At 43.0% G+C, this 27413-nt stretch overlaps 1 protein-coding gene and 1 pseudogene across 1 annotated transcript; both read left to right on the plus strand.

The window, feature by feature from the left end:
- The first annotated feature begins 1268 nt into the window (after positions 1-1268).
- Positions 1269-11720, plus strand: LOC115146829 (CLOCK-interacting pacemaker-like; annotated as a pseudogene).
- A 4962-nt stretch (positions 11721-16682) lies between these two features.
- On the plus strand, positions 16683-26310 carry sumf2 (sulfatase modifying factor 2). The gene is made up of 9 exons (XM_029688850.2): positions 16683-16922; positions 17017-17164; positions 20219-20333; positions 20464-20508; positions 20594-20744; positions 20982-21037; positions 22813-22897; positions 25010-25151; positions 25988-26310. The coding sequence occupies exons 1-9, from the start codon at positions 16868-16870 to the stop codon at positions 26064-26066; spliced, it is 876 nt and encodes a 291-aa protein (XP_029544710.1). The 5' UTR covers positions 16683-16867; the 3' UTR covers positions 26067-26310.
- Positions 26311-27413: the final 1103 nt, after the last annotated feature.

Consider the following 27413-nt stretch of genomic DNA (forward strand, 5'->3'; position numbering starts at 1 on the left):
CACGTTAGAGAGAAATGTCCCCTGATCTGTCCTGTTAGAGAGAAATGTCCTTAATGAGGACTCGGGGAGGATTGCTACACTGCCTCCTCCAAACAGGAAGTCACGTCCACGTGCTTTGACTACTCAGTCCCCTCAAATGTCCGGACCCTGCACTACAATTGCCCCACTTCCGCCATCCCACTTCTGTCACAATGTAGGAAACGTCGGGGCAGAGAAGCGAACGGCACCAATGGAGCTGTTTAAACGGTTAAGTGCCTTGCTATAGGGCACAACGGTAGTAGACGGCCTACCAAGAATGTGTGAACAAAATTCAACAAAATGATTTACTGTATCACTATTGTCAACATATTATTCAATCTTCTAACACACACACACACACATATTTATTCACACAGAGCAAGAATCAGAATTTATGACAATAATTCATTAATCAGAATGAATGATATCAAGTTGGCTATAATTGCTCATAATATATGTGGTCTTTATTGTGTAAACATAACTACCATGTCCTTGCATATGTTGTTCATTAACGAATAGTGTAACAGAGTAATGAAATTGTACTCAGTCTCTGGAGTGGTTTTCAGCGAATGTGTATGACCACATCCCCGAGACACACGAGCCACCCTGGTGCTTTTACGCACTCACCGCGTGGAACATGTGCGCTCGAGGAGCTTGGCCACGCCTCTGAAATGCTTTCACATGTTGCCGCACACGTTCATACCGTTCGCACCCTAGCAAAACTCAAATCTGTGGTCTCTCGTCCACGTGGGTTTCGCTGTAGCTGCTTCACAGCACACCTGAGAAAATACCCGACAGGATTATGACGATGTCTCATTCATAAACTCTTAGTTGAATTTAATCTCAAATGCAACATGGTGCCATCCCTACATGAATGGTTTTGAGCCTAGTGTGAGCTACATGAATACGTAAAAAATATATGCCTTGCTCATTGTATTTGGTAATGTATCTATGAATAGCCTACTGCCCATGTGTGTGAGTGTGTGCGACTACGTGTCTTTTTTTTACACTGTGTTATAGCGTTGTGTGTGTGTGTGCGCGCGCGCGTCTGTGGCAGACACATGCGCTCCCCTACACTTCGCTCTGATTTGAGCCTAAATCCCGCCTACTTTCAGTATACCTCCTCACGTGGATTAAACCATGTTGCCGCCCGCACACGTGTTTACGCACGGGATTGGCCACAGCACTGCTGTCTATGATGGGTACGTCACTGCTGACCGGGGCATCACCACTAGGGTATTACTATTCAGATAAGGAGGAGGGTCTATGCGTAATGCACATCATCATGGACGCTTTTTGTACAGACAGGGCGTATAGGTGCATTGCCAGTTACAATGTATCGACTCGAGAACTCAGCGACAACATTAACGGGTGTTTGAAATACTTTATCATTGTTATTCTGGATGAGAATGCCCTACCGAGCAGGAGGTAAAACATTTTTCTACAGGATGGTACCCTAGCTAGGACTTGAAACTTGAGGAAAACAGTTATCTACATGATTCAAAGATGCTTTGGTTGGTATCTGCCTATAGACTGAACGCTTGTAAGGTCCTAGGGCGGTGAGGTTGACAAGGCAGACGGTTTAAGGACAAGGACAGAATAAATGGTAAGACAAATTATAACATTGGCTTCATAATGATTATACTTCATACTTTTGCATGCATATCTCCAAATATCAACAGTTTAATCATTTAAGGAGTTTGTTCTAATATCCCCAACTCTATAGCCTACTGTTTAAACAGGTCACGCTACCAAAATGTAGTGCCTTTTGTGAAGTGTAACTTGGTCCCCAAAAATAACTTTGTTCAACTTCATAAAAAAACACGTTTTCCAATTTTACGAGTTTAAAAAAAATATTTCTACTACAGTAAGTACCTGTTAAGTACCAAGTAAAATAATAGGTTTGACCTCACAGTCTTGATTTCATCTAAAATCAAACATAAATCCCCCTGTGACAGGGGTTTGGAAGCTTGTTGTGTGCAACAGGGAGTGGCAATTGAATGCAAGCTTCACAAAGACCATTTTATTGTTAAAACATTCTAGCATGTCTATCTATGGGTAACTGGGTTGACGTGTTATACCCGACCCCAGGGCCATGCACAGACCTTTTGGGGGGCAGGTGCTGAAAATGTAAAAAGGGCACCAAAAAATATATATATTTGACAACTGTGGTCACAGACTTGTTGAGAAATTATGACTTTTATTATTTAGTTACATAAAAACAATAGATGGCATCTTAATGGTTAATTAAATAAAAACATATTTAATGTAGATTTAATGACGACTTGGGGGCAATGGATTCAGAACAACAATGACCAAAACTGTACATTTTATTTTACCCAAAACAAAAGGGCACTTTTTAGAGACGGGAAGGGAAAGGGGCATGTGCTCTGTACAGGTAGAGCTCTATCTGCGCACGTGCCTGCTCAACCCGCTCAGTTTTACACCACAAAACATCAGAAAATGGCAACAAAAAAAAGAGTAGAATCAGCTCACCTGCTTTTACACTATGGTTTGACTATTAGTTCACTGTTTATTTAAAAAATGAATAGTTTCACCATATTAATGAGAGTTCAGTTCACATAACACGGTTGACCTTAAAATAAGGGACACATGTAAACTAATCACTAATTACATGAAATAAATAATAATCTTCAGAAATGACTTTTTCAAAGCAGGAGCATAACTTGGGTTTTACAATGATGGTACAAAACTTGGAGAAATGTTGGGGTTAAGTGGGTCACAGAGGGACATGTCAAAATGCTGCATTTCGGGACTTTAGCAAGTCTGATGTATTGATTTATCCATGTGGTCTATATTAATAGGGCACTTCATTTCATATAACAGGCTTTTAAACAGGCTTTTTCATATAACAGGCTTTTTTTATTCAATATTGGTGCACAACTTATACTTAAAATATCAAAGGGATGCAAAAGGAACTCTTTTGGTGGAACGACCCAAATACTACTTTATGAAAACTTAGTGAGTGCTTTTAGTCTTTTGCTTATGGCTAGCTGACTAAACCCAACTCCACGGTTTACGATGGAGTTGAGCGGCGACTATTGTTGGCGGACTTGACCTCTGACATCACACAAAGTGAAGTTTCTATCAAAAACGACTGATTTCAGCACCCTGATTTCAGCACCCTGATTTCTGTGTATTCTTTGGATGCTGAAATCAGTCGTTTTTTGATAAAAACTTCAGAGGTCAAGTTCGCCCAAAATAGCCGCTGCTCAACTCCATCGTAAATCGCGGAGTTGAGTTTTTAACAGTTATTTAACTCGGCAAGTCAGTTAAAACTTCTTAAGGATCGGACCCTTTTTTTCAATTTTACCCTAAAATGACTCACCCTAATCTAACTGCCTGTAGTTCAGGACCCGAAGCAAGGACATTCATATTCTTGATACCATTTGAAAGGAAACACTGAAGTTTGTGTAAATGTGAAATTAATGTAGGAGAATATAACACATTAGATCTTGTAAAAGATAATACAAAGAAGAAAAAAATATATATATATATATTTTTTTTTTTCTCCATCATCTTTGAAATGCAAGAGAAAGGCCATTATCTGACTAATGACTCTAGGCACAATTAAAATGTTGGCCACTAGATGGCAGCAGTGTATGTGCAAAGTTTTGGACTGATCCAAGGAACCATTGCATTTCTGTTTAAAATGTTGTAGAGAGTCTGCCCAAATGTGCCTAATTGGTCAATATTTACATTTTCAAGTACATAACTGTGCACTCTCAAACAATAGCATGGTATGTTTTCACTGTAATAGCTACTGTAAATTGGACAGTGCAGTCAGATTAACAATCATTTAAGCTTTCTGCCCATATAAAATATGTCTATGTCTTGGGAAACTTTCTTGTTACTTACAACATTATGCTACTAACATTAGCACAACCATCCCAAGGGTGGGACACCGATCTGTAGAGATGTTTATTAAGTACAAATTCTTATTTACAATGACAGCCTACCCTGCCCAAACCCAGACGACGCTGGGCCAATTGTGCGCCGCCCTATGGGACTCCCAATCACGGCCGGTTGTGATACAGCCTGGATTCGAACCAGGGTCTGTAGTGACGCCTCTAGCACTGAGATGCAGTGCCTTAGACCCGCTGCGCCCACTCGGGAGTTTAATCATCTAGATTATGATAAGGAAACAGTGAGTGATCCATGGTCTTCAGACCTGACAACCAAACTAAATTGTTCTGTGTACTTGGCAATGCTTTCACATTATGATGATGCTAAATATTCTGTGCATCGTAAACACGTGTCAATGGGGGTTGTTATTTCTATGTAGCAGCTATAGTGCCACTGCCAGCCAGCAATTACATAACACGGTTGGAGGAGGTACTTTGCACAGAGGCTGTCTAGCCACAGATGATCTTATCAAGTGACTCCTCCCTCATCCGCATGCAGGTCCTAGGGTGTTTACTCATAGGCTACGCCACGTTACAGCGGCTTATAGCAAACATGTGAGCCCTTACTCAGCGCTGCTTACTCCAATTACTCGCTATTCAAGTCATGCTGGATGTGCATTGTGGTGATGTAAATTTGTATATCCTTTTTTTTTTTTATGTGGCAACAGCAAATAGCTTAGACCATTAGGAAGTAAGAAAATGGTGTCCCATGTTTCTCCCCACATTCGTGATCCATAAACTGATGGAACTGTAAGATGTAGGCTAATGAAAAAGTTATATTTGATGTCCTTAATCAATCAACCTCTTGGGGACATTACTCTATCGTGTTGGTACTCCAGCATAAATATCTATTCTGATACCCTCAGGTTGAGCTTTAATAGTGACAGGTCTGTTATATAAAGTGGAGCTGGTGTCATGTATATACTGGTGAAGGCTGTAATGTCAAAATACATTGCTTTTTTTTTAGCAATTAAGAAGCATTTTTTTGTCCTCTCTGGGAGTGTCTGAATATCTCTTGCGCATCCAGTTAGTTCCTCAGTTCATATGCCTATTTTGGACTATGAGGTCACAAGCATATACTTTTCTCCTTTGTACACACTAGCCATCCATGCCCGAATCACAGTAGGGATATATGAAAGCATCTTTACTTTACTGAGTTATAGCTGAACCAGCCACGTAGCCCAGCATTAGTCATCAAATTGATCAGGAGGACACCTGATGTCATTGCGGTGTACATGTTTCTCACTGCTCTCCTCCCTGCAGGTCCGTGATGCCAAAGGAGCAGGCACATTTTGGGGAGTGGCCCGAGTGCGTACCCCAGGGCACCTCTAAGAATGCCAAGGATAAGAGTAACAGTGCCACTCTGCGGGCATCCCAGTGTGGCACTCACAGAGACCAGGAGGGTAGGAGAATGGGCATGAACGGGAGGATGTCACTGTCTGACTCAGAGAAAGACTCCGGATACTCTGGTGAGTAACTCTCTACTTTTGGCCACAAGAGATATTCTCTTTTTGTCCCCCAGCAAACATTGGCACCATGTGGCCCAGGGTTGGGGTCAATTTGAATTGGCCCATAGAGATGTATAGAGATCATTACATGGAAATAACTCATATTGCATGGACACTGCCATTGAGGGCTTCCTCCATTTTAAAGTAGTCATTTGTGTGGGGATTCCTATGAGTTGGCAGCCATTAGCCAATGATCAGAGTATTGTCTTCTTTAAATTGGGTTGCCTATGGTTTGTAAATGGCTTTAAGCTATATGACCGCCATCTAGTGGCCACAAAAAAGTTATGACACAATATTTACTGCAGGTGGCGGTATTTACACTTTTTCAAACGTCAAAAGAATACAAAATATTGACTGCTTTAAAATGGAGATAGCCTCAATGGCTATCTCAATTTACAGACAACATAATGGCTCAGATATAACGTTGTGTTCTCTACACATCTCTATGAATTGGCCACACCCCACAGGAAGCTAAATTTGAATTGAAGGAAGTAGAATTGAATTCAAAATAAACCAATTCAACTGAGACGTAAAACATGGAAGTCTCATTAATTTGATAAATCTTTCATTAAAATGATATGCCACCAATTCATGCAAAGAATACACATACCATTTAAAATATTAGTTTGATTTTAACTCAGATGTCAAACAGTATTTTCTTTGTAATGAGATGTTATATGGTTCCCTCCCATACTGCAGTGTTTGATTATTGCATTATGGGAATGTTATTATTATTATTATGTTTTACATTAAGGGATTTATTATAGATAACACACAACATGATCTTAGCATATTTATAGACCACTGTAATTGTTTAAAATAGTTTTAGGAGAATGAGTTGTAATAATGAAATATTTCAACCTCATGCTACATGGCATTGGTAACCATACATTGTCAAAAATAAACATTACTATGGTGCTGTGTTGAATAAATAAGCCATTTGAATTTGATTGAATTAAATTATACTTCCTTTAATTAAATTACATTCAAATTCTGCTTTCTGTAGGGTGTGGCCAATTCAAATTCAAGAATTTAATCGGAATCAAAGAGCAGTAATCTCCAATCCCGATGTGGGTCCAATGCAGGCTCAAATATTGATCCCATGTAGCATGGCCATATTGGGCCGATGCGACTTTGTTCATCGGCGTTACATTGGCCCTAATGCCTTCACTTTGTGTGAGCAGCCCATATCTGGCGAGGGTAGCCCTCACTTTGCCTGCAATAAGCGCACCCTTTCGATCAACTGCCATAATTGGGCTCATTTATGTACCAATATGAGTTCATGATCTTAGCCCTACAAAAAAACAGTTTACAACCAGGAAATGGAATCATTAAAACGTTGGGACCAGCTGGGTTTGCGTACAGCACATACTGGAGGAAAGGGAAAGAGGATACCTAGTGAGTTGCACAACTGAATGCATTCAACCGAAACGTCTTCCACATTTAACCTACCGCTCTGAATCAGAGGAGTCATAATGGTATCGTAAATTCACCCAGCTACTTTAAAAGATGAATTGCACCAACTAAGTTGCTCTGGATAGGAGCGTCTGTTAAATGACTCATGTATATAGTGGCTGTCTCAACAGGATGAATCTCCTCCCTCTTTCGTTTCTCTCCCTTTATCTTTTACTCTCTCTCTATTTATTTCTTCTCTCTTCTCTATTTATTTCTTCTCTCTCTCTCTATTTATTTCTTCTCTCTCTCTCTATTTATTTCTTCTCTATTTATTTCTTCTCTCTTTCTCTATTTATTTCTTCTCTCTTTCTCTATTTATTTCTTCTCTCTTTCTCTATTTATTTCTTCTCTCTATTTATTTCTTCTCTCTCTATTTATTTCTTCTTTTCTCTTCTCTCTCTTCTCTATTTATTTCTTCTCTCTCTCTATTTATTTCTTCTCTCTATTTATTTATTTCTTCTCTCTATTTATTTATTTTTTCTCTTATTTATTTCTCTCTTTCTCTATTTATTTCTTCTCTCTCTTTTCTCTCTTTCTCTATTTATTTCTTCTCTCTCTCTCTATTTATTTCTTCTCTCTCTCTCTTTCTATTTATTTCTTCTCTCTCTCTCTATTTATTTCTTCTCTCTTTCTCTATTTATTTCTTCTCTCTCTCTCTATTTATTTCTTCTCTCTCTCTATTTATTTCTTCTCTCTCTCTATTTATTTCTTCTCTCTCTCTCTATTTATTTCTTCTCTCTCTCTCTATTTATTTCTTCTCTCTCTCTCTATTTATTTCTTCTCTCTCTATTTATTTCTTCTCTCTCTCTCTATTTATTTCTTCTCTCTTTCTTTCCAACCCTCTTCCCCCAGACTGGTTATTTCTTCTCTGCAGAATTTCTGGATGACCTTTCTCAGCGTATTTGAGGCCCACTTCCCACATTTATTTCTGAACCACCGGGCTCTCTATTTATTTCTTCTCTCTGAACCACCGGGCCCACAGCATTTATTTCTTCTCTCTCCCTGAACCACCGAGCCCACAGCAGTAGCAGCTCCTTCCAACCACCTTCCCACAGAGTGGCAGACTCACCGGGCCCAGAATGATCTGGATGACCAGCGTATCAGCGTTTGAGGCCCAAAAGCCCACAGCAGTAGAAGCTGGTGGTTAAACCGGGAGACAGCTTTGGTAGCATTGTAGATTACCATAATGTTTGGTTACAGCAGATGACCATAATGTTTGAACCACCGATGACCATAATGTTTGGTTAGCTTGTAGATTACCATAATGTTTGGTTAGCAGCAGATTACCAGCTGTTTGGTTAACCACCGTAGATGACCACAATGTTTGGTTAGCGTTGTAGATTACCATAATGTTTGGTTAGCACAACATGCCCATAATGTTTGGTTAGAACAAACCATAATGTTTGGTTAGCGTCATCAAGAACCTGGTGGTTAAACCGTTGTAGATGACCATAATGTTTGGTTAGCATTGTAGATTACCATAATGTTTGGTTAGCGTTGTAGATGACCATAATGTTTGGTTAGCGTTGTAGATTACCATAATGTTTGGTTAGCGTTGTAGATTACCATAATGTTTGGTTAGTGGTTGCATTGTCTTGAGGTTACCCTCGGGACAATAATTTGTTCATAGCATCCTTTCCTCATCCTCTTCCTGCTCCTGTTTGTTTAATCTGATCTGTGAAAGTAACCACCTCCCCATGTCTTCTCTGTCACAATGCACCCCTGGCTATAACCTCCTGATGGTATAGTCTGGACCAGAGCAACTACTGCACAGAACCCTGGCATGGGGGGGAGGATGGGACAGTCTGTCTGGTTCCAAGGCCCCCACCCAGCTCCTACTCATCCAAAAACCAGGGGTACCCTCCCCCGTCCCTGCCCACAACAATCCACAGGGCCAGTCCAAGAAAGGGGGCAGTAGAAGCAACAAGAACCATAACAGCAAGAACTCGTACCTCCCCATCCTCAACTCCTACCCCCGCATTGCCCCCCACCCGAGGAAGGAAGGCTCAGAGCAGAGCAGAGAGGGTGCAGGGGATGTGAAGGAGAGAAGCATAGAGGGCCAGAGCCGGAGCAAGAGGGTGTGTACGGAGGACAAGAGAGAAGCAGTGTCCACCACCACTCATCTTCGACCACAGCAGCACCAACACCACCAGCGAGAGAGCAGAACCCAATCCTATTACAAAGTCAGCAGCAGCCGAAGCTCCTCCTCCCACCTCCCTCACCATTCCATGGGTGGCCCTGCCTCCTCCACCCAGCAGGGATCTCACTACTGCCACCAACATGCCAAACTCAGCCCCTCTCCCTCCCACTCCAATGGTATTGGCTCCCCATCCGTCATCAGCTCCCCAAAATCCTCCTCCACCTCGTCCTCCGCCGACAGCTGGGCCCCAGAGGCCACAGTAGACCTGTCCAACTGCTTGTCTGACTGCTCATTGGTGCGTCAGCGGCGCTTCCTCAACACGGCAGAGATCCTGAGCCAGTCGGGCCTGCTGGCCATCACGCTGCGCACCAAGGAGCTGCTGCGCCAGAATGCCGCCACCGAGAAAGAGCTGGCCCAGCTCCGCCAGCATGCCCAGCTACTCTGCTTGGCGGCCCAGACCGGCCAAGAGGCCACCCAGCAAGGACCTAACGAAGGTCCCAGCCCCATGGACAAGCTGCTCCAAGCCATGTCCCAATCGGGACGCTACCCGAGCCTCGACTGGACCTACTTTAATGCCAACAGCCACAACCGTCCCGAGAAAGGAGACGAGGCTGAGAAAGACATCAGGGACAATAATAACAACGACAAGCGTAGCCCGTCTCAGAATCCGTTGGTGGCGGCGCCCCTTGGTAACCATGACGATAGCACATCACCTCCGTCGCCACTTTTCGCCCTGTCTCCTGACCCAGAGGACTGTCCCGATGTTCTCGGCAGCTTGCTCTCCATCTCTCCATCTCCCCCTCCCCAAAGGTGGGGCCGGAGACATGGGGGAGGCGCTAAGCCCCTGTGTGACCCCACCATGCCCCCGGATAGCTCCACCCACCGGGCCTATTTACTCTAGCGCTTATGGGGAGGGGCCTCCATGGGGGACATTTTGATGGAGGAGTATGTGCCACTGTAGGGGGAGAAGCTAAGGAGCGAGGGGAATGCACTGAACTGTGCAAAACTGTGAATACCCGATCTTAACTGTATTACATCTGATGGACTCTTTTTGTTGTTGCTGTTGACTCTACTACCACACTTAAATAATTATCACAATATTGTTTATTTTATTGATCTAATTAGCCAGGGTATTTCAATAATGAGAACATACAAATATGCTTCTTAGGGGACGTTGTAAACAAACATGAGGGTCCATGAATGGATTACCCAATTCAGTACATTACATTCCAGCACATCTATCATTAAATGTATGGAATAGAATTATTCAACATAGAATGGTTCTCTCGGTTGTAGTTTTCTGAAAACCCTTGGTAAAACGATAACAGCACACAAGGATACTAGGGGCTTTTCAACATAATGGGAAAATGAACACAGACCATTCCATGATCCGTTTGCTCAGGCTTTCCGACGCTCCTTGACTGCTTCAGTGGCGTTGACAGTGTGAAAGGGGACTTTGACCTCAACCGACCGTCGGGGTAGTCTCCACTGAACTCCCTCATGCCATGGTCAGTGCTACTGTGCTCTCTGGTCTTTTTGAGCATTAAAGCCATTCTCAGAATAAAGAATGGCCTGCATGTAGCCTAGTATATTGCAGCTCTGAAGTGCTTTATATATAGTGGGCCATGTTCTCTCTTTGTTCACAGTCATATTACCAGCCAGCAGTTGTTGTAGAAAGTTTGGGATGTGCATATTTTGCACACTTCATTGAATCCAAGGACATGGGATGGGAAGAGATTCTGGTGTAACATGAGACTAGAGTCAGATATCATGGAGACAGACACTGTACTAGAGGCACATTGGTCATAATACCTGATCGAATTGTAGTTAGGCTATACAGTAGTCAGACTATTTTGATGTGCATGGCACTGGGATATCACTGGCTATTTCTGTATAATTTGGTATGCTCCGTTGATCCTATTTGTAAGTGTGTTACCTAAAATGAGGTCTGATTGGATTATGGTATTGTGGGTATGGACACGGACATGTAATATATGTTTGTCTGCAGCTTTATGGTGGATTAAAGGAGCAATCCGCATTTCAAACAAAAGTTTTTGCCTAAAGAAATGTAAACACTCTCAAAAGAAGAGATATAGCTATGGATGCAAGGACCGAACATCGTTGAGATCAACATTATAGTCTTAACCATGTTGAGGCTATAAGTGTTTTTTAAACAATTATATTGTTTACAAACAGATTATAAAAAGGTTATATTTGCAGTTCAGATGGGAATCTACAGTTGAAGTTCATGAGGCATTTATACTGTGTACAAAACATTAAGAACGACTACCTTATATTGAGTTGCACTTTCATCTGAATTAACCTGGTCAGTCAGTCATGGACAGAGCAGGTGTGTATAATGTTTTGTACACTCAGTGTATAAATTAGATTTGTCAAGAATCAATAGCATCATTCATCGGAAAGTCAAATGTATGTAGCAATCTCAGCTTGTACAGTTGTGAAATTTGACTGGTTCTATGAAAACACAAAACTATAGGACTTCAGTTATTGTAGATAGAATTAGAAGAGGATATAAAATGTATGCAACTGTGTCAAACCAGGAGTAGTTCCCTCCTGCTTTAGGCTCCTGTACATGTAGACATTAACATGATGTAATAAAGAGCTCCAATTCATTCAATAAATACAAAATGACTTCAAGTTCATTTATTTGGAGGTCTGTGTTGTGGTTTAATGTGGGTGATGTTTCCACCATCGTTGCTTAACTATTTACATAATCAGAATTACGGAAGTGACATGGAAAAGCCACTGACTACCTCTTGACAGCCATGAATAAAAGACAGGGACTATAACAAATGTAGTAATCACAGCCATGAATAAAAGTTAGTCACCAAAACAGTAATCAATAAGCTGGAACATGTGGATCCCTCTTTGGCCCTCTGGCCCAGGGACTATTATCTACAGAACTTTAGCACGTCAGATGTGTCAACAACAAAGTGTTCCAGAACGGAACCCCCAGTCAGGGTGAAGGTGACAGCATCTCGTTTTGTGTCTGTAGTTTGTTTCTCAGGAGGACCACCCTGGATAAACTTCACATACTGTAGATAGTGAACCTGGGACTGCCCAGATATAATGCAGAGATAATAAAGAAACAGTCAGACTGACACCTGATCTTTAACTGGAGGGACACATGTTGCAAGGACCAAACAGCCGTCTTGTTCTTAGATGTCTGAGGCATTGACCTGCTCACTGTCTTAGTCTACCTGGTTTCTCCACTGAGGCTTCTCAAGCCAGCATGAGTGTCTGGAGTACTTTCTGAGGTCATGGACGCCTCTACGTCTGGAGTATGCCTGAGGTCATGAACTCCTCTACGTCTGGAGTACTTTCTGAGGTTATGGACTCCTCTACGTCTGGAGTACTTTCTGAGGTCATGGACGCCTCTACGTCTGGAGTATGCCTGAGGTCATGGACTCCTCTACGTCTGGAGTACTTTCTGAGGTCCTGGACTCCTCTACGTCTGGAGTACTTTCTGAGGTCATGGACTCCTCTACGTCTGGAGTACTTTCTGAGGTCATGGACTGCTCTACGTTGGGAGTATGCCTGAGGTCCTGGACGCCTCTACGTCTGGAGTATGCTTGAGGTCATGGACTCCTCTACGTCTGGAGTATGCTTGAGGTCATGGACTCCTCTACGTCTGGAGTATGCTTGAGGTCATGGACTCTTCTACGTCTGGAGTATGCCTGAGGTCATGGACTCCTCTACGTCTGGAGTATGCCTGAGGTCATGGACTCTTCTACGTCTGGAGTATGCCTGAGGTCATGGACTCTTCTACGTCTGGAGTATGCCTGAGGTCATGGACGCCTCTACGTCGGAAATATGCCTGAGGTCATGGACTCTTCTACGTCTGGAGTATGCCTGAGGTCATGGACTTCTATGTCTGGAGTATGTGTGTGTGTGTCCCAGCCAGACACGAAGACCAGAAGCTTCTTGACGGTCAGAGACTCACATCCCTGAAGAAGACACAAACAAAGACAATATGACCTCAGATGAATCTTGAGAGGCTGACGTACTTCTCCTAAACATAATGTATTACTATTCATATATAAAAACATTCTCTCCTTGATCTCCTCTATTAGGCCTGTTTCCAGGACCCAGATTCAGCCTTGTCCTGGACTAAAAATCATCCCTGAAACATGATGATGAATCAGATTGATGACATTTTCCTTACACCCCAATAAGCCAGTCCCTCCAGTAGCCATACGTTATGTTCTCAGCTATTCTCTCATCACTACCGGGGGCTGAGAAGTTCACGTAGAAGAGCATGAGGTCTACTGCAGAGAGAGGTCTGGCTAGTAACATCTGCTTGAATACAGCAGGATGCCTCTAGCAATCCCAGTGTAGCCAGTCCTCCTTTCATTTGGTTTAAACAACAAAAAGGACAACACAGAGTGAGGGACGTGCACAAGAGACTGAGCTTATTAAAGTAATTACTGTAAAGGGTTTTATCTCACTGCTGTGCCAAAAGTGACGAAGCCCAACTCAGCAGTTATTGTACAAAACATACTTACTGGTCCACATGACAACCAAACATCCAAATAGCCCCTCTCAGCAAACCGCACAATGTCTTCCCATGTCTGGACAGGGCTGAGGACCCCCAGCAGACGCAGAATTGAAGACTCTTCCTCCATGACCTCACTAGCAGCCTCCAGGGTTGTGGCCGCCTTAAGCTGTGGGTTGAATGACACGATATCACAATGCAAATCACAACCCCAGGCCTGTATTCACAAAGCATCTCAGAGTAGGAGTGCTGATCTAGGATCAGTTTCCCATTTTAGATCATAATGAATAAGAGTATACAGGTCACTGCCAAAATAAAGGAAACACTTACTTACTGCTTACTGACTTTGTCAGTCGATAGGAACATTAGCCCGAGCTATTTAGGAGGGATATCACACCTGGCAGAAATGGTTGTCTAGTTCTGTTTTTCCTGCTGAGGGGTGCCCTATACCTGCGCCCAGAGGGGAGTAGTTCAAAGTCCGGGTACAGGGGGTGGCTTGGGTCTAAAATTATTTTGTGAGCCTTGTGGAGGGCCCTGACCTTAAAAATCTCATCCAGACCTGTCTGTTTGACTCCAAGTACCTTGTGGAGGGCCCTGACCTTAAAGATCTCATTCAGACCTGTCTGTTTGACTCCAAGTACCTTGGGGAGGGCCCTGACCTTAAAGATCTCATTCAGACCTGTCTGTTTGACTCCTAGTACCTTGCTTGCTGTGGTGATAATCCTTCTCAGCATATTTCTCAGGCTGACAGTGGCATTGCCAAACCAACAAACAATACAAAACATTTAAATACTCTAAATACTCTCACTTGAGTAAATGAGGGATAAAAAGTAGATTGAGAGCAGGTTCTTCCAGAGTTAATTAAGCAATTAACATCCCATTATGCTTAGGGTCATGTATAACAATGCTGGACAGGCCATTATGTTTTCTACAATGGCTTTGCCCCCATAGGATGACAATGCCCCATCCATAGGGCACGTGTGGTCACTGAATGGTTTGATGAGCATGAAAACAATGTAAGCCACATGATGTGTCCGTCTCAGTCACCAGATCTCAACCCAATTGAACACGTATGGAAGATTCTGGAGCAGAGCCTGAGACAGCATTTTCCACCACAATCAACAAAACACCAAATTATGGAATTTCTCATGGAAGAATGGTGTTGTATCCCTCCAACAGAGTTCCAGACACTTGTAGAATCTATGCCAAGGTACACTGAAGCTGTTCTGGCTCGTGGTGGCCTAACGCTCTAATAACAGACTAATTATTGGCATTTCCTTTATTTTTGCAGTTACCTGTATGTACAGGAAGGACCTGATCCAAGATCAGCACTCCGAGTGTGAGAACCTATGTGAATACAAGCCCAGGGCTCAGGCTACAAACACAAACCAATATATACGGCAAAGAACACATGAACATGTCACGTGCTTTCTCCAGCCTGGCTCGTATTTCCTCGTGTGATCTCGTCCAGGGCCACAGGAGCAGACGGAAGACCACAGATCATGTCAAACGTTCTCCTGGACAGGAAGTGGGGCCATATCTCACCACTCAGACACTGGTCATGCTCTCCACCAGCCTGTACATTATCCCAGCTGAAACTAAAACATGGTACAAGTTAATACCACCTTATTAAAATAAGGGGGGTTTTTACTATGGAAAGCACATAAGAGGCCACCAATCTATGTAGTAATATACCATATAGGACCTTATAGTTCACTCTGCTTGGAGTACACTGAAAGTGATACAACAGGACAGAGTTCTAGGATTAGATAGAAAGTGTCATATTTGAACATATAAACAGTGTGATCTTGCAGTACTAGTGCAATACTTAGGCTTTTGCAGTGGTCTGGCCCCTGGAACAAACAACAGTCTTGGATGGCTGCCATCAACAGCTGAATGAACTCCTGTGTTTGGCCATGTTGGTCGACTGACCCCTCACATTGAACCTCTGAAGTTTAATAGTTTCCAGCTGAATGCCTTGGTGGCAGAGCGAAGTACGTCCTTTCGTAAATTAAATTGGGGTGTTCTCTTCCATGTTCTCCGGATGGGACACCTGGGAGGCCAAGGCAGACAGCAGTGTACCTGTAGGTGAACCCTACGATAAAAACAGAAAAAAATGATGACATGATATGGAGACATCGTTTGGAGGAGAGAGGATATAGGCTGGGAAAATGTAACAGCCCCCTGGGCAAAGACTAGCGTTGCCTAATACATCAGACTGATACCATCGTTACCCCATGGATATTCCACTCTCTAGCGATGATTCCATAACTTTCCATTGCATTCTTGTCTTTGGTATTATGAAATCATAGATAAGCAAAGGTCTGACATCTGATGGAAATAAATAACAAATATGTAGGCCTGATCTCGTGTATGATGATGCCAACTTCAGATATACTTACTCTTCTGTCGTCATGATGGTCTTCTCCTCTTGGCTTCGACAGTAGGAAACGGGGCATGTTGGCTGTTGTACAGTTGGGGGCAGGTGAGGAGAAGAGCACTTCATGGGTGACAGAGAGAAAGACTCCTGAAATTCACAAAGAAAAAGTTAGGCTCACAAAAGTCCAACTGTCAACCTTCAAGTATTCATTTCGATCATAAAAACGTGTAGACTTGGCTTATTGTCACTTACAGTTTAACTTGATCGTGCAGCTTCAACCTCCTCCTACAGGTGGCAGAAATGATGCCCAGACCAGAGCTTGTTTCCCAAAAGAATCGTTGCACTACAATCATCTTTCGTCCATTTAATTTCAATTGAATTAAGATTATTTTAGTACTATGATGCTTTTGGGAAATCCAGCCGAGGACAGGAGGATGTTAGCCTGAGATCAGAAATTGCAACAGATTACGCCAATTCTGTTGCAAAACACAAACGGAACAAAGTCGAGGGATCTATCTGAATTTGTCCCAAATACACCCGTGATTCCATATACCAAACGTTGACTAAAGTTATGGAACTTTGTTCTCCAAGCGTGACGAGAAAGGCAAGTCAGATTTACACAAAATTCCTGATTAATTTAACGCTAACACGCTTTAACTATATATGGAAATGATGCACAAGTGAGTCAACGTTTCGTTGTTTCCAAGGGGAACTGTTTTTTCAGTCGGACGAAAGTTTCCGGTCCGTCAGTGAAAATAGTCCGACTGTAATTGTTTCAGGGTTCAGTGTAAAGCTGAAGAAGTATATATACAGAAAACAATGGCTACTTAGCGTGGCTCTATGGTGCTCAAAGTACATGAACGTACTTACCCAGGACCTGCACATTCCACTGGTTTATGAAAACACGATCGCCAATTTATAACCATGAACCTCAGAATAGTACTTATTTTGTGCCTCTCCGCTCTGTCTTGCATAGCAGGTAAGGAACATTCACTGATGCTAATCAACTTTTTCGGCACAAGTAAATAATACAACAGATCCAGCTTCACAACTGTAAATCTTTGACTCTGCAGACGATGAAGGAATGGTGAAAATTCCAGGAGGAAAGATGACGATGGGGACGAACTCAGCCGACGGCAGGGACGGAGAATCACCCACGAAAGAAGTAACAGTCGATCCATTCAGTATCGATAAATATCCCGTCACTAATTCTGACTTCAGGTAACTTACTTTGATACAGCGATGATGATACTTCCCAGTAAGCAACATTACGTTGAAAGGATGTATAAAATACTTATTTTCCAGACGTTGAAGTTGGGTTAATTTTAAGTATTGAAAAAACTGAAAATGTGTATTTTCTGGACGTTGAAAATACTTCTTTTTTTTCTTTTTTTTCCGGAAAATGAAATCAAGTTCATTTTCGGTTCTGTCTTTTTTTGGTAATTTATACTATGGCCATACTTCAACTGCACTTACATTCCCAATGAAGTAAGGATTATATCACAATGACAATGTTTTTATCCATTTAATATAGGAAGGAGGAACCAATGGAAGATTGCAACATAGAATATATATTATTGCTCCCATCGGTCACATGGACTTATATTAGCTTTTTTTTAAAGCTTTAAAACGGGCAGTGATGATGTTCAAAGTAGTCCAACCTACTGAATAAACCGACAGACTACTTCAACTACAATAACATTCTCAGTAATGTTCTTTATTTTCTTGTTAGGACTGTGATACTGTACATTGCTGTTGAATGCTCTGGATAAGAGTGTGCTGGATGAACAAAATGTAAATGTAAACATTCACAAGGCCGCGGGGCTTGACGGATTACCAGGGTACTAAGAGCATGCGCAGACCAACTGGCAAGTGTCTTCACTGACATTTTCAACCTCTCCCTGACTGAGTCTGTAATACCTACTTTTTTCAAGCAGACCACCGTTGTCCCTGTGCCCAAGTAACCTGCCTGAATGATTACCGCCCCGTAGCACTCACGTCGATAGCCATGAAGTGCTTTGAAAGGCTGGTCATGGCTCACATCAAATCCAAAATCCCGGAAACCCTAGACCCACTCCAATTCGCATACATCCACAGATGGCGCAATCTCACTGGACTTCCTGACGGGCCGCCCCCAGGTGGTAAGGGTAGGCAACTACACATCTGCCACGCTGATCCTCAACACGTGGGCCCCTTAGGGGTGCGTGTTTAGTTCCCTCCTGTTCTCTCTGTTCACCCACTGCGTGGCCAAGCACGATTCCAACACCATCATTAAGTTTGCTGACGACACAACAGTGGTAGGCCTGATCACCGACAACAATGAGACAGCCTATAGGGAGGAGGTCAGAGACCTGTCAGTGTGGTGTCAGGACAACAACGTCTCTCTCAACGTGAGCAAGACAAAGGAGCTGATCGTGGACTACAGGAAAAGGAGGGCCGAACAGGCTCCCATTCACATCGTCGGGGCTGTAGTTGAGTGGTTTGAGAGTTTCAAGTTCCTTGGTGTCCACATCACCCTCAAACTACCATGGTCAAACACAGCAAGACAGTCTTGAAGAGGGCACGACAAAACCTTTTCTCCCTCAGGACACTAAAAAGATTCGGTATGGGTCCCCAGAACCACAAAAAGTTCTACAGCTGCACCATTGAGAGCATCCTGACCGGTTGCACTGTTATGGCAACTGCTCGGCCTCCAACCGTAAGGCGCTACAGAGGGTAGTGCGTACGGCCCAGTACTTCACTGGGGCCAAGCTTCCTACTATCCAGTGTCACATCTGCTCCTGCAACACCCTCTAGTGCTCATCCTGTGTCTCCTTGACCTGCTGCCACTGTGATTGTGTGGGCGGTGACAGGTGTGCTGGAGTCAGAGCAGATCCCCACCAGCTGCAACCTGTTCCATAATCAAGACCTACAAATACTCAGTCCTGCCACTTCCACACTGCCAGATCGTAATCTCTGCTCAGTCAGTCCATGTTACTAGCCGTTTGTTCCTGTTGTCCTGTTGTGCCTGTTTTCCCTTGCCTGACGCTGTTTTCCTCTCTGCTACAGTTCTACCCGCTCTGACTATGGTCCCTGTCTCCAGTCCAACTTCTTGTCAGTACTGCTACTCTGTCCCGGATTCCCCACTACGCTCCCTTGGAGTCCCCTTTGGACCTGATTACCCTGTTCAAACAGCTCTCGCCCCAGCCTCAGCCTCCGCACCTGGTTTCCGGAAACCTGCCCGAGCTTCCCCTGGCCTGTGCACAATCTTCCCTCCGTGTTTCAATAAATACCTTGGTTACCTCATCCCAGTTTTCTCGTCTGAGTCTGCTCTTGGGTTCACCTGTTCTGCTTCACGTACCTTTATACTAGGCTTTGTCAGAGGAAGGCCCAAAAAATTGTCAAAGACTCCAGTCACCCATGTCATAGTTCTCTCTGCTACCGCACGGCAAGCGGTACTGGAGAGCTAAGTCTAGGACCAAAAGGCTCCTTAACAGCTTCTACCCCCAAGCCATAAGACACTGCTGAACAATTAATCAATTGGCCACCGGGCTATTTACATTGACACCCCCCCTCTTTGTTTTTACACTGCTGCTACTCGCTGTTTATTATCTATACACAGTCACTTTACACCTACCTACATGTACAAATTACATAACCTGTACCGGCCCGCCGCACATTGGCTTGATACATGTACCCCCTGTATATAGGCTCATTTATTTTATTGTGTTACTTTAAAAAACATTTTTTTTAATTACTTTAGTTTATTTAGTAAATATTTTCTTGAACTGCATTGTTGGTTAAGGGCTTGTAAGTAGTATTTCACAGTAAGGTCTACCTACACCTGTTGTATTCGGCGCATGTGACAAACTTTGATTTGATGTGTTGCACAAGTTTGAACAGCACAGTGAAGTATGGCACAGAGTACACTATGGTACAGTTTAATTTAGTAAAGTACAGTACGGTTTAGTTCAGTAGAGAACAGAGTAAACTTTTCTTTACTGTGCTGTACTTTACTTTTCTTGACTGTACTGTATTGTACTACACTCTTCTGTGTTCTACAGTACTATGCTGTCCAAAGTTGTGAGAAATAATTTACCAAACACAGACGTCTATGAATGGTTCAGATCTGGTCTGGTCCGGACAAAAAAAATCTATGTCCGTGGACATTGAAATTGAGGCATGTCCGCACCAAGATGGCCAAAAGACAGTCTATGCTTGGTCGGTTTGTATGTGGGTACACTAGTTGACACTGCAAACTGAGAATATTGAAGTGGTTTATTGTCTTCATCCCAGGGAGTTTGTCAGGGCACAGAAATACAAGACTGAAGCGGAGACCTTCGGCTGGAGTTTTGTGTTCCAGGACTTTGTGTCTGAAGAGCTGAAGAGCAAAGTCACAGAGAAAATAGAGGTATGTTGAAAGTCACTTCTGCATTTCATATCAAACATCTCTCTCACTGATAGGTGAAAGGTAAGTCGTTTTTTTCAGGGGGGTTCCTTCTGAATTGTGATAATGATTAACTCTCCTTTCACCCCTGAAGTCAGCACCTTGGTGGATGCCAGTTGAGCGGGTGTTTTGGAGGCAGGTAATAAAGTCATTTGTTTGTTTTTTTCCCATCCCCCCTGTACCTGTATCTGGACTACCTGACTCCTCTCCATGTGTTTGTCCAGCCTGCAGGTCCTGGTTCTGGGATCCGGGAGCGTCTGGACTCCCCAGTGGTCCAGGTGAGCTGGAACGATGCCCAGGCCTTCTGCAGCTGGAGGGGGAGGAGGCTGCCCAGCGAGGAGGAGTGGGAGTGGGCTGCGCGTGGGGGTCTGCAGGGTGAGTGGGGCTCGCTAACAAAAAATAAAAAATTGTAGTGGGATTGTCTTTATTAAAATGCCGGCTGGGGTGGATCTCCACAAAGAATAAGACATATCTCACCATATAATAAGAACCCATGGAATTAGAATTCTAAATCTTGTTAAGTGTTTTTATTAAGCTTCAAATTAATAGCCATTCATGTATAACAGCCCTCCTCCATTCCATGATGATAACAGAACCCCTTCTTCGCTCCAGGTAGAACGTATCCATGGGGAAATAAATTCCAGGCCAACCGCTCCAACCTGTGGCAGGTCAGACGAATGACATCACATTCACCATCCTGAAATGAACATTCTAACGTTCTTCTCAACCCTCTCAGTAATTCTTTAAAAATATATATTTGGTTTGTGTGTTCTAAAGTCAAAGTTAAAACTTACATAACCTACATCCTACACAAGTTTCCATGTTAGGATTTGCGCAAAAATATTTTATTCATGATTTATAAAGTGTTTACAATTAGTATCCCTTGTACTGTTGACTTAAATCATCAGTAAGGTTACATCACATAGCAGTATATGTCGCTATCAATAAAATATCACATTAAGGTGCAGAGTGTTCAATTTGTCTGCTGGGGGACAAGGAGACTCGCAGCTCTGCAAAAACAATTGACAACTGTGCAGTTTTCATTGTTAAATAAATGTTAATTATTTGGTTGTAATATCATCACCTCTTGAAGCGCAGAGTCAGAACTTCAAATGTCAGATTATTCCATGCAAAACAATTACAACAAGTAACTGCATGCTTTTCATCAGTAAAAATAAATTCATCATGTAACTTCAGATACGTGAGGGTAGCCTCACGATATCTTTCATGGTCACCATTAATTGGATATTTGAGTGATATAAAAAGTGAACTATCCCTGAAAAGTATGAGTGGTTTAGGTTCATTTCCCATTATTTGTGGGCTCTGCCTATCAAGCAGAGCTGAATTAAAAAATCCCAGAAATGTTCCATGCACACAAAAATATGATTTCTCTCGAACTTTGTGCACGAATTTGTTTACTTCCCTGTTAGTGAGCATTTCTCCTTTGCCAAGATTTGTGTCATGCTTAGAATGTGCTCCCCCATTGTTATAAATTGAAAGTTCTGAAAAGTTCCATAGCAGTTAATAGTTGATGTGGTTACTAAAACAGCTGTAACTCTAGATTGGTAGTAGATATTTCTGTTCTTATTTCAGATTTGAAGAGCAGAGAAGTAGACCAAGGTGTCATATCCTCCTAAGTTATTGTCTAACGTGTTGGGAAAGTGGTCAAAATGGCAGCTGTTTGAGAAAATTAAGACAAAGTTGTTGATGCGATTACTAAAACAGCTATATCGTTAGATCTGCACAAGATATTTCTGTTCCAGATTTGAATAACAGAAATGTAGACAAAGATGTCATAACCTCTAACTTTTTGTCTAACTTGTTCAGAAAGTGGCCAAAATGTCAGTTGTTTATAAAAAGTTACAGAAAATGTTGTTGATGCGGTCACTTATACAGCTGTAACGTTTGATCGGAACCAGATAATTCAGTTATTATTTCTGATTTGAATAGTAGAGAGGTAGAGGAAGATGTCATACCATCCAACTTGTGTTTAGCAAAGTGGTCAAAGTTGCTGATTTGTTGCATTTACAGGGAATGGAAGTTGGAAGTGATGATGTCACAATGGGGAGCTTTTTTCAAAAGTAAAATTAAAGTGAATGATGATGGACAAAAAGAATGACAAAAAAAAATGTAGTTTAAAAAGTATAAATAATAGCAAAAAGTGGTATGCAACCACACTATTCCAGTCTGCACATTTTTAAATTTGAATGGCATTACTATCTTAAATGGTGTAAGAGGAGTAGCGTGCAGAATAATAATAATAATAAGAGGAAGTATGATGAAGATTTAAAGTTGGGACTTTTGCTTCACAATTCCCACCTAAATAGTTAGCCTATAACATGTATTTAACAATCCCTTGAAAACGGCACGACGTTATATTGATTACGACCTGTTATAAATGAGACACATTATTATCCTGTTGTGTTTTGTATGTGTGTTTCAGGGCCTTTTCCCTGATGGAGACACAGCAGAGGACGGTTACCATGGTATTGCCCCTGTCACTGCTTTCCCTCCTCAGAACAGTTTTGGTAAATATCCCTTTATACAGCCTTCCACCCAGCTTAGTAACGGGAGAATCAGAGCATCACCATTTTGGGGCGGCAGGGTAGCCTAGTGGTTAGAGTGTTGGACTAGTAACCGGAAGGTTGCAAGTTCAAATCCCCGAGCTGACAAGGTACAAATCTGTCGTTCTGCCCCTGAACAGGCAGTTAACCCACTGTTCCTAGGTCGTCATTGAAAATAAGAATTGGTTCTTAACTGACTTGCCTAGTAAAATAAAGGTAAAAATTAAAATTTCTTGATCCATATCCAATTAATTCAGATTTACATAGTAGTGGCCAGGGGTAGTAGCCAGGAGTAGTATATAGGATTAGTGGCCAGGAGTAGTGTATAGGATTAGTGGCCAGGAGTAGTGTATAGGATTAGTGGCCAGGAGTAGTGTGTAGGATTAGTGGCCAGGAGTAGTGTATAGGATTAGTGGCCAGGAGTAGTGTGTAGGATTAGTGGCCAGGAGTAGTGTATAGGATTAGTGGCCAGGAGTAGTGTATAGGAGTAGTGTATAGGATTAGTGGCCAGGAGTAGTGTGTAGGATTAGTGGCCAGGAGTAGTATATAGGATTAGTGGCCAGGAGTAGTGTATAGGATTAGTGGCCAGGAGTAGTGTGTAGGATTAGTGGCCAGGAGTAGTGGCCAGGAGTAGTGTATAGGGAGTAGTGTATAGCAGTAGTGGCCAGGAGTAGTGTATAAGAGTAGTGTATAGGGAGTAGTGGCCAGGGGTAGTGTATAGGGAGTAGTGTATAGGATTAGTGGCCAGGAGTAGTGTGTAGGAGTAGTGTATAGGATTAGTGGCCAGGAGTAGTGTGTAGGGAGTAGTGTGTAGGATTAGTGGCCAGGAGTAGTGTATAGGAGTAGTGTATGGGAGTAGTGGCCAGGAGTAGTGTATAGGGAGTAGTGGTCAGGGGTAGTGTATAGGGAGTAGTGGTCAGGGGTAGTGGTCAGGGATAGTGGCCATTGGTAGTGTATACGAGTAGTGGCCAGGAGTAGTGTATAGGGAGTAGTGGCCAGGGGTAGTGTATAAGAGTAGTGGCCAGGAGTAGTGTATAGGATTAGTGGCCAGGAGTAGTGTATAGGAGTAGTGTATAGGATTAGTGGCCAGGAGTAGGATTAGTGTAGGATTAGTGGCCAGGAGTAGTATATAGGATTAGTGGCCAGGAGTAGTGTATAGGATTAGTGGCCAGGAGTAGTGTGTAGGATTAGTGGCCAGGAGTAGTGGCCAGGAGTAGTGTATAGGGAGTAGTGTATAGCAGTAGTGGCCAGGAGTAGTGTATAAGAGTAGTGTATAGGGAGTAGTGGCCAGGGGTAGTGTATAGGGAGTAGTGTATAGGATTAGTGGCCAGGAGTAGTGTGTAGGAGTAGTGTATAGGATTAGTGGCCAGGAGTAGTGTATAGGAGTAGTGTATGGGAGTAGTGGCCAGGAGTAGTGTATAGGGAGTAGTGGTCAGGGGTAGTGTATAGGGAGTAGTGGTCAGGGGTAGTGGTCAGGGATAGTGGCCATTGGTAGTGTATAAGAGTAGTGGCCAGGAGTAGTGTATAGGGAGTAGTGGCCAGGGGTAGTGTATAAGAGTAGTGGCCAGGGGTAGTGTATAGGAGTCGTGGCCAGGGGTAGTGGCCAGGGGTAGTGTATATGGAGTAGTGGTCAGGGGTAGTGGCCAGGAGTAGTGTATAGGGGTAGTGGTCAGGGGTAGTGTATAGGAGTAGTGGCCAGGGGTAGTGTATAGGGAGTAGTTGCCAGGGGTAGTGTATAGGGAGTAGTGGCCAGGAGTAGTGTATAGGAGAAGTGACCAGGGGTAGTGTATAGGAGTAGTGGCCAGGGGTAGTGTATAGGGAGTAGTGGCCAGGGGTAGTGGCCAGGAGTAATGCATGGGGTAGTGTATTGGAGTAGTTGCCAGGAGTAATGCATGGGGTAGTGTATAGGAGTAGTGGTCAGGAGTAGTGTATAGGTAAGTGACAGCGCAATGATTCTGCCTGGACTGCCGGTTGAAGAACAAAAGTCACGTAGGAGTGACTCCACAGACATTGGACAATGAGCCAGGAGTCCATTTATAATTGGTCATCAGTTTGTCTCTCTGTCCCCTCCCTCAGGACTATATGACATGATAGGAAATGCATGGGAGTGGACATCTACACCCTTCCCTGGAGGACGACCAATGTTCGTGCTGCGTGGTGGTTCCTGGATCGACACGGAAGATGGATCAGCCAATCACAAGGCTCGAATCACGACCAGGCAAGTGAACGTTTAGGATGCAAAGCTTACCCAGTAGGCATACGACGTGATAAAGACTTATTTTACTTGTTGAAATCTGGTCGGGACGTCTTATGCCCCCATTGCATGTAATATACTAGAAACATTCCAATTATTAAACATTTTGAGTAATTCTCTGTTCCAGCAGGGTTTGCATGATTCAGCTTGTCAAACAACAGCTGGCAGAGCGCACCAAAGCGGGTTAGGGTCTTGTGGCATACTGTATCCAGTCAACACGCTGGGCTCAGGCCTAATCCGAGACTTGGCATGGACTCGGACAGAAGGGGGTTCATGCAGGCCGAGCTCTTCCCGAGTCCGTCAGAGTCATATTACCCGAGCTCCAGCTAATGGTACCCGGGTCGAGACCACTTCAGTTTATCCGGCCCAATTAACTTTCAGGAGTAGGGCCATTTGATGTTTCTATTCGACAGGTGTTAAAATACCAGTTTTTAAAAATTAAGAAATGTTATATAAGTCATGGAAAGGGAAAGGGTGATGCCTAGTCAGTTGTCCAACTGAATGTATTCAACTGAAATGTGTCTTCCGCATTTAACCCAACCGCTCTGAATCAGAGAGGTGCAGGGGGCTGCCTTAATCAATCTCCACATCATCGGCGCCCGGGGAGCAGTTGTTGGGGGGGTTAACTGCCCTGCTCAGGGGCAGAACGACAGATTTTTACCTTGTCGGCTTGGGTTTCGATCCAGTAACCTTTCGGTTTTCAATGTATAGAATGAGGGTTTGAGGATCAGTTGCTGTTACTTGACTTGGAAAGTGTGGGTGTTGAAATGGGACTGTGTTTTGATTCTGTGTTTCTACAGGATGGGGAACACTCCGGACTCGGCTTCTGATAACCTGGGCTTCAGGTGTGCTGCCAGGAAGGTCAAAACGGAGCTGTAGGGACCAATAAACGAAGACGATAACAATTATGCCACAAGGGAGAGCAAGATAGCAACCAGTTATAGGTACTATGCAGTGACCATAGCATTTAGTAAAGTCAAGACTCAGACAGTGGTGATGATGTTGATAATGTGCAGGAACATTTTTCTCCTGTGGAGACCTGGGCTCAAATCAATCTGCTTAACCTATGTGTCTTTTTCTACAAACTACTGTAATACAAGCAATAAACAAGATTTTACATCAAGATGTTGTAAAATGTACTTACTTACAACCATTTTTCACACTTTGTCATTGTGCACTAAGAATATGGGACCAAATACTAAACTTTTGACTATTTAAATACAAGTAAGTGAATTTTTCCCAATACTTTTGGTCCCCTAAAATGGGGGAACTATGAGCAAAAAGTGCTGTAATTTTCTAAACGGTTCAAACCGACATGGATGAAAATACCCTCAAGTTAAAGCTGACAGTCTGCACTTTAACCTCCATAGTCAAGTGTATCATTTCAAATCTAAGGTGCTGGAGTACAGAGCCAAAACAACAACCAAAATGTGTCACTGTCCCAATACTTTTGGAGCTCACTGTAAGTGATGACACAATGTAGGACTGAACCGAGCTGTAGGGCAATTCCATGGTAATAGAGTGATGCCGACACTAAGATGATTCATTTTAAAATGTTTGAAACAAACCATACAACTCTATGCACAAGGACTACTTTTAACCATTTGCGATCATAGGGTTCTTAGAGCACTCATTTGTGCGTGGTCTTCTGAGTTGGGCCTCTGGGAGATTTAATGCTGACAGTAGATTTACGATGCCTTTGGTGATAACCTAAAAGACCGCATTCCATAGCATGAGTTGGTGTTTGTGTGACGGGAGGTACCAGGGTGGAGATGGCTCGGGAATGGATAATGATGAGAGGAACCTTGTTTTGGGGGCCAGACCCTGGTTTCCACACAATGAGAACAGTCTTTACAGCAGATACTGTCTTCTGTGAATTATTCATTTCCTTCATACAAATCCTAACCTTTTGACCCAATCCACACATCTGTTGTTTGTCATGTAGACTAAGGGGGTGTATCTTTGCTATAAAAGATCTTTGTATCCTTTGTGTCGGGGCTCTCAACGAATCATCTAAGGGTGGTTCGTCAACCAGCCATCGTTATTGCAGAGCACTCACATCATCCACTTATGTATGTGGTGTGACATGTTTTCCTTATTAATAAGTGAATAAAGATATAGTTGAAGTATAACTGTGTGATAAGTAGGCAAGTCAGTTAACTAGGCAAGTCAGTTAAGAACAAATTCTTATTTACAATGACGGCCAAGGAACAAGTGGGTTAACTG

The sequence above is a fragment of the Oncorhynchus nerka genome, linkage group LG19 (assembly GCF_034236695.1).
Source record: "Oncorhynchus nerka isolate Pitt River linkage group LG19, Oner_Uvic_2.0, whole genome shotgun sequence".
NCBI classification, from domain to species: domain Eukaryota; kingdom Metazoa; phylum Chordata; class Actinopteri; order Salmoniformes; family Salmonidae; genus Oncorhynchus; species Oncorhynchus nerka.

Bases quoted from the DNA above. Each gene is read 5' to 3' on its own strand.
- sumf2 (XM_029688850.2), top strand. From the start codon at position 16,868: ATGAACCTCAGAATAGTACTTATTTTGTGCCTCTCCGCTCTGTCTTGC. The intron at 20,334-20,463 runs GTATGTTGAAAG...TCACCCCTGAAG, and splicing joins AAGTCACAGAGAAAATAGAG to TCAGCACCTTGGTGGATGCC. The intron at 20,509-20,593 runs GTAATAAAGTCA...GTGTTTGTCCAG, and splicing joins AGCGGGTGTTTTGGAGGCAG to CCTGCAGGTCCTGGTTCTGG.